This window comes from Saccostrea cucullata, unplaced genomic scaffold (genome assembly GCF_032062105.1).
Source record: "Saccostrea cucullata isolate Sc308-1 unplaced genomic scaffold, CSIRO_AGI_Scuc_v1 ctg19890, whole genome shotgun sequence".
Classification (NCBI taxonomy): Eukaryota; Metazoa; Mollusca; class Bivalvia; order Ostreida; family Ostreidae; genus Saccostrea; species Saccostrea cuccullata.
The window spans coordinates 1-8,333 of record NW_026938755.1 but is presented as its reverse complement, the minus strand read 5'-3'; the positions used below and the strand labels follow the sequence as shown (position 1 = coordinate 8,333).

At 31.5% G+C, this 8,333-nt stretch overlaps 1 protein-coding gene across 1 annotated transcript; it reads left to right on the top strand.

Annotated features, from left to right (window-relative positions):
* Positions 1-803: 803 nt before the first annotated feature.
* Positions 804-6,873, top strand: LOC134251208 (transient receptor potential cation channel subfamily M member 5-like; the record flags this gene model as incomplete). Its single annotated transcript, XM_062733596.1, has 5 exons — positions 804-923; positions 1,662-1,907; positions 3,701-3,878; positions 5,720-5,825; positions 6,758-6,873. Coding segments are annotated over exons 1-5 (739 nt in total), but the record flags the coding sequence as incomplete, so codon positions are not given.
* Positions 6,874-8,333: the final 1,460 nt, after the last annotated feature.

Below are 8,333 nucleotides of genomic sequence, written 5' to 3'. Positions count from 1 at the left end.
TTGATAAACCCTTGCTACAATGGACCGGAGGATGAAAAAATTAGGCAAACAGCGTACGCATGCGGCAGCGAGAGGAACCCCAACGTAAAGTTCACCAGCCCAAAGATCCAAATTGCGCAATCGATTTTTCTTTTCAAATTTATGGTGAATGTAATGGTTATGATAACCTACTCTATTAATAGCAGTTTTGTTTTAGTACAATTGCTATTAAACAGGTGGAAGGAAGAATAACCCGATCTTAACGTGACTCTGTTATGACGTTATGGATTGATAAACCATTCAAGGCCCTTTCTGGCTAAGGTTAAGACGTTTATGGGGAAAATTTACTTGCGACTGAAAAACGAGCCGTTTATGCCTTTGTACTAACTTAGGCAACGTATAACCCAGACCCCATGGAACATGAGTAATTCTGAACACTAGTTTTAGTGTATAGTAACCAAGATTCTCATCTGACCAATTTTTGTAATTTTTGGTCATTCGGTTAAACAAATCGCATATCATGTTACTCTGCGTTTCTTTTTCCTTTCAGTATATATTCCAATCATCTTCTGACGAGATTTAAATTCATAAAAATAATATCAAGATGATTTAACTAAAAATAATGCCTCTTTTACATGTACTTCATGTGTTGAACTTCAATAGGCATGCATTTCTGCAAATTTCAGAACTACTGACGTCATGCCGAGCTATACCTTTATATTGCATGGCATAGTCATTCTTTCTACCATTTATATTAAAATGTAGTTGCTAATATTAAAATTCAAGATGTTCAATGTTCAACAATTCATTTTTAGATTGGATTGTTTTGTCTTCTTTTGGGCTACGCGTATATGTTAATCTGTAGCCACGAGGAAACTATCTCCAATGCTGATGTGTTTCTTATTATTTGGATGGGAAGTTTCTTCATTGAAGAAACCAAGCAGGTATTACAACTTTTGAAAAGAAATTTTGAATTTCTGAAAACATTAAATATTTCTTATATAATGGATACGTTTGCAGAAATGGCTTCCAATTAAATGCAATGAAGTAAAATTTAACCAATTGACGAATGTAGACAATAATAAATGTCATGTTGATTTTTGTCTTTTTATAGATTATCTGAGTGAAATGATATGCTTTTTGTTAACAGAAAAAACTACGTCAATACGAAAACACAATTTTACTTATTTTGAAAATCCTAAAAATTTTAAAATTTTATTTGAAGAGGATAACATGCAGTAATTATCAACAGAATTTAAATTGTGTGATAGGGTCTTCATTATATAAGGATGATTACTTGCAAAAATTGGCAGATGAAGGTTAAAAAAATTATTTAATTTTATTAGCTTAAAGAATAGTTTTAAATAATTTATTACCAGATATAATACTAGTAAGATTCTTTAAAAAATGTCCAACATACACATGAAAGTAAGATTTTTTTAAAAGAACATCGACCCAATATTATTTACAGAAACGGCCAAAATAAAGAAATAATATATCTGCACGCCAGTCCCAAAATTTCCTGTCGTTTAATTTTTGCTATTCTTGTTTTTTTTCATGCATGAATAGATATATTATGAATATGTTATTTGGACAAAATATCGTTGGAATTTCCCTATTCACCACTTCGTTTACACAATTTTCATATATGGTATGCCTGTATGGTTTTTAATATATTTTAGTTTTCCATTGCAATATGGAGAAAGAAATTCACTGCATACATCAAGGATCCATGGAATATACTGGACTGGCTCTCAATGTTAACATTTACCTGTGGGATGCTGTTAAAGCTAGGAAATGAATTACATTATTACAACGCCTCCAAGATCCTTCTTGTTTTAGCTTTCATCATTCTAAGCATCCGGGTTTTTAATTTGTTCTGTATTTCTGAGCTTCTTGGGCCAACACTTGTTATCATACGAAAAATGGTAAATATCTTTAAATCCACATTGCGATACTTCTATATATGTTTCACATTTTTGTCAATACTTAAATTGTTTATGTTGTAAAGATTTTTGATACCCCCGGATATATTGATCAGAGGTGTATATACGAGGGGCATTTTTAATGTCCTGAGAACTGGTAAATAAGAAATTTACCCTTTTACGGAAATTATTGACTTTGATATCATTCGAAAGATCAGAAAAATAAACATAAATTGTGAAGTCACTATATAATTTTATAACTTTGAAAATGACGTTATACTTCCTCATGCTTACAATAATGGCCATAAAAATGACGTAAAAAAAGACACAATTTTATCAAATAAAAATTTTAAAACAACTTTTGCTCATTACACGGGCGCAAGCTATCGGACGCAAATACCAGTTGGAAGAATGTTTGCATAGACTACAATCTATCATATGGGGTTCTATTTGGGACATTTTTTGTTCTGAAATGGTTTAAACAATTGTAAAACATTGCATGTTTTTATCGAATTTGGCTCAAAATATTGCGTAAAACAGACCTAACTGTGAGAAAAAGTTGACAATCACGAAAAATAGATGATCGTGTTACCAAATTTTAATGGCATTAATTGCTCAGGTGTTTTAACCCGATTTGTGGGATCGATGGAGGCTAAAAAAAAGTTAAGTGTAGCTTGTCCCATATTTTCTCGTAAAATCCAAAATGGCGTGGGCGCAGTTGTAACGCCACCGTACCTCAACATATTCGCAAAATTTGATTAATGGAAATTCAATGATTCTATGTGTCTGTGTAACTTATAAACATTTTTTGGAGTCAAAAGTCAAAAGAAGTTTTGGGGCGCCGAAGTTGAATTAATTAGAAAAAAAAATGACCGAAAATCCATTCATATTATGTAACTTAAAATTTTAAATGATTGATTGATTGATTGTATATTGTTTAACGTCCCTCTCGAGAATTTTTCACTCATATGGAGACGTCACCGTATGCCGGTGAAGGGCTTCAAATTTTGACCTTTACTCGGCACTCAGGGCCATTGAGCAGTGAGGGATCTTTATCGTGCCAACGCATGCCGCTGACACGGGTCCTCGGTTTTTAAGGTCTCATCCGAAGGACCCGCAACTTTCACTTCAAATTGCCGAGCGCATGGCAAAGGAATAGTTGATACCAATTTTAACGACTAGGTCAGTTGCGGCCGAGATACGATCTCACGACCTCCCAATCACGGAGCGAGCGCTCTACCGACAGAGCTACCGTGAACGGTAAAATCTTAAATGAATGTAGATAATAGAATAACCGGACATAAACCGTGCTTGTGAACAAACCAAGCAATGAAATATAGAATTATTGATAAACAGTACAGGTACCATAGTCCTACTCCACTTCTTTGCAAATGAAAGTTTACTTTGAAATATTTTCTTTTCAAATAAGCTTTTGGCAGCACTTTTAAAATCGTCTCATGTGATAAATATGCGACTTTTCAGTATGCTAAACAATCTGTATTCTGACGTCATTCTCGGAGGTATTACGTCAAAAACATTAAAAAGTGACGTCACAATATGTGTATATTTTTCTGATCTTTCCAAAGATATCAAAGTCAATAGGTTCTGTAAAACGGTATTTTTTTAATAAAACAGTTCTCATTAATTTAAGAAAATCTGCATTTAATGTAAATATGAGGAAAAGAGTCAATGTTTCATGCAATGATTTTAAAAATATAATTTAAAATCTAATCAAAAATTGAATAAAAATCTAAAATCTGCGATCAATTATAAAGAAAATTATATATTTTTTTTAGTTTATAGACACTTTTGCCTTTATGGCAATTATGACTGTCTTCATCATGTGTTACAATGTTTCGTACTTCGCCATATTGTATTATGGAAATTCAGATGTCAGCTTCAATACATTGGAAAAAGTTACCCGAAATGGATATTGGATGCTTTTTGGAGAATTAAATTTGGAAGGAGATAGGCGTATGTGATTTATAATATTTTTATAAATATCGAAAAAAGTAAAGAGAGTGTAAATAACTTGTTACCGATTTATTTCTGCCTGCTTACCGTAGAAACCTTGAATGAAATGGTGACTACAAGACATAGTAAAACTTTTTAACATGAATCAACATTAGGGTATGTCACTCGTCAGCTTTTTAGAAAAGTTCACGCAGAACCTCCTACTTCAAAACTATTTATTAAAATTCAATTTTTATAACATATCTAAATTTAACAATGTTGATGTTTTAACATTCATCGCTAATACTGCTCAAGAGGCTACAAAGAAGCAAGATTTATGAGGGACTATTTCTTGTGGTGGAAGGATTTTTAGCAGATAATTCTGCAAATCTGCACATTTATTCAATTTACTATCTTGGATTTTTAGCCTCACATACTTTTACTCGGAGAATATTTTTTCTCTTATACAATTGCAAGGAAGATTTACTATAGGTCTTAATTTATATTTTTAGAACTTGCCATGGTTACATCTGATAAAATATGATAAAAGTTAAAGTCATTAACCAAAGAGTCAAAATTTAATTGCAAAAAGGTCAATTTATTTGTACCGTAGATCAGTAAGATGCACACTGACCCCCTATTTTCTCTGCGATTTTTATCACACTATACGAGTACTTATCCAAACATATTTCTCAAAAAATCCTTGATTTAACACATTTCACGAGTGACATACCTTAAATTTGAGATTGATTCCAATGTCATTGTAGAGACCACCTCCGATGTTTTGGAGGTCTGTGTGTACTCTGCTCCTATTTCGTATGCTTTTATGGACTGTTGATCTTCAATACTGTTTGTAACATCCGAATGTTTCATATGACCCTTTTTATCTAAACTATGCCAAGAAACTCAATAGGTACAATTATAAAATTATGTAAACTTTACTAGTTGAATAATGATGCAATTCTATTTCAAACAATGGAAACATATAGTGTCCTTTGACCTAGTAATACAAACATTACTTTAAATGCCTTGTCTACGTGTATTTCTAATTTTGATCCAATTTTGTGATTTATAATTTTCACACCTAAATGACACATGTAACTTAAAGACTTGGAAACAAATTGTAAATATGTGTAAGCCTACATTTCAAGAAGATATTCCAAGAGGATTGACTGTTTAAGTGCTTTTTGTCTGTCGCGTCACAATTAAAAATAACATTTTTTTTTAAACTATATCTTAAAGAGTTTTATGGCGTAAATATTGTAATCCAACAATCTACTGGAATTCCCATGGGTACCAATTATGACCCTTTATAAGCAGACTTGTGTGTATATGAAGTCGAATTTGTCCAAAATCCAGTACGTGAAAAGTGAAAAAAAAATGATGTGGACTTCAACTCGATATTAATTAGATAATATCATTTATATTATATCAATGACGTATTGTCAATTAAGAGTGGTTATTCCATTCTTATGTACATACGATATATCCAGGTGATCTTGAAATAAACGATGCCATAGAGTCTGGCATATCTGTTTCATTTTTGCTTATTATTCTTGAAAAAGACGTTATTGATGATCTTACAAACAAGCTCTATGTTAAACATATTGAACATTAAAGAAGGTTTCTTAGAAAGTTTTGTATTTGCCATTTAGATATGTTTATAAAAACATTTTAAAATTCAAAGTTTGCGGAGCAGATATTAAATAGTCTTTGTGTTAAGTAATCTTAAAATCTTGTTTCTTGAAAATTTCAATTTATAAAAATCAAAGGTTGGAGATATTATATAGTCTTTGTTTAAAGTAATTTAAAACTCGTTTTATTTTTTTCCCATTTGAATTTTAAAATTTTGATTTTTATAGTCGAAGAACCAGAGTGTTCCTTTGATGAGAAAGTATATTCCAGTGGAAGTCTAGAGAGGTGTCCCTCTTCTCTTGGGAGATTTTTGGCACCTTACCTAAAGGCATTGTATGGATTGGTTGCAGTTATATTGATGCTTAACCTATTGATCGCCATGTACAGGTTATAGTTTATCTTATTTGGAATTCTTACAAATTATTGATTTCAAATCTAAATCAATTTTTTTGGTTTCATATTTGGATGTTTTACTTGATAAAGACGTTAACGGTAATCTACCAACCAAGCTCTACGCGATAAACGTGATGACTTTAACTTTTCAATCTTCAACTATATGCAGCAATATACTTTTATCACCTATGTACGGGATTTATTTACCCCGGTTCATTCGATAAGCATGAGCAGTCTCTTTTAAAATAATATTTTCCTAATTTTTATGGTCGATACAATGACCTAATCACCAAATACAATTTATTTTTAAGAGAAATGTTGACTGACGTTTGCTCACGCCAATTGTCAGGCAATTAATAGCACACTGAATTGAAGAGGGATTTTCCGTTATTTCCCAGCTATTGATATAATATTATATTAATGATAATGATATAGTGATCCTCACTACTCTACGTCACCTGATCCAACCTCTAAAGTTTTGGAGGTCTGTATTTGCTCTGCTTTAATTTTGTTTTATTTATTTGACTTTTGATCTTGAATCCCTTCGTAATCGCCATATATTTCATACACTTGAAACCACGAATATCGAATTTTGAAACAAAGGTAAAAATAGCTTTTATATTTGATCTTCTTTTTGAAATGTAAGTAATCGTTCATATGTAACTAAAAATGCAGCTTTCAATTCATGATTTCTTAAGCCACACATTCTCCGAAGTACAAGTGAAGTCAAAGTTTTACTGGTCACAGCTGCAGACTGACTTTTTAGAGGAATACACCGTCAAGTCAATATTTCCCTTTCACATGCAGTGGATAGCAACGATCTTCTGTTTATTCCATCTTTTGCTTTGGGGAATACAATATTGCTATGATAGACTTCTTTCGGGAACGTTGAACCTTGTGGAATCAACATTAAGTATCAGTCAAACTGATGGGGGATATAAGGAAGAAAGTGATGAGAAACTCAACAAGCACCCTATGTTTGTCAGAGGTATACTTCAGTTTTCTAAAAGAAAAGTATGAGCTATCTATCTTTTCAAAAAATCTGTATGGATATTGAAATGCACTTAAGAAATTCTATGTATTGTAAAGACTAAGAGTGTTACCATTTTCCGTTTAAATTATATCTAAATAGTGCTTATAAAATGATTTAACGAGGCCGAGTTTAATTATTTCTGCCCTATTTGAAAATTAATTTTTACTGCTCTGATTATTGTTTTGAGATAAAAAAAAAAACAATCGCTTGTCTACAATCCCGATTTAATCGGGGACAATCTTAGATATTGTCAAATTTCAGTATATCCCTACTGATTTTTCACTATATAAATGTAAATCGATATATTTTGCTCATTTCCTAAAAATCACCATGAATAAACCGATTCCCTGCAAAACAGACTGATTCCCTGCCAAAAAAGTACGCATTTTTTTATGAACTGATAAACACCTACACGGAAGACGTAGCATTTTCTTTAAACTTCCGATAAATTTAGAAATGTTCCGAATAAACTCATGAAAATTCATTAATGAATCTCTCTGACCTCCTCAATGATATACTTTAACTATATACTATTGGACCCTATACGAATTACTTGGAAATGTGCCAAACCATCACATTCCACATATTTTTTCGTATTTTTGCCCTTGATATTTTTTTTTCATTCAAGTAGATGAGAGGTTTTGTAAATAAAAATCACCAAATTGGGAAGTAAAAAAAAATTAACATCTGGGAACTGGTCTAGGAAATACTTACTTATATTATTTCTTATAAGTACAATGCCTCTAGAATTGCCATATTACAGAATAAATAAATATAAATGATGATGAATCATAATTTCTTTTTTCGTAAAAAAAAAACAGTGTTTATTATTCTAGTTTGTTTCTTAGGATGTTCTGTTATCAGTTTTAAGTATGATATCCATGGACGTCTTGGACATACAAGCGAGTCATGCGTCATTCTTCAGCGCCATGTATTGCTTACAAAATCGAAAAATTGTGACGTCGTTAGAGCCATTTCAGCGTTTTTCTTAATTATAGTCGAAATTACTGTTTATCACATTTTCTGATCAGTACATGTAGGCCTTAAAGATAGTGTTAATTTTTTACAGAAATTAAACAAAATATTTAGCAAAAGTATATCGTCGCACAAATTACTGCATGCAATTAAAATGCTGCGCTAAGTCATGTGAAAAGAAGTAGATTCGGCCTCATTTGAAATAAAAGAACAACATAAGCTATGAGAGAATTCTATCAAGAACATTCAGGAGCGTTATCTCTCATTGAATAATCTGCAAAAATAAATACGTTCCCTAAAATGTAAATGGAAAAATGTTGACGCTTTCGTTTTATGGAATTTATAATATTTTGATTTCGATCTCCTTTAAAAGAAAGGCTCCATATAAAGATATACAAAAATGATCAAATTTAAAAACTAAAATGTATAATTTCTTTCTT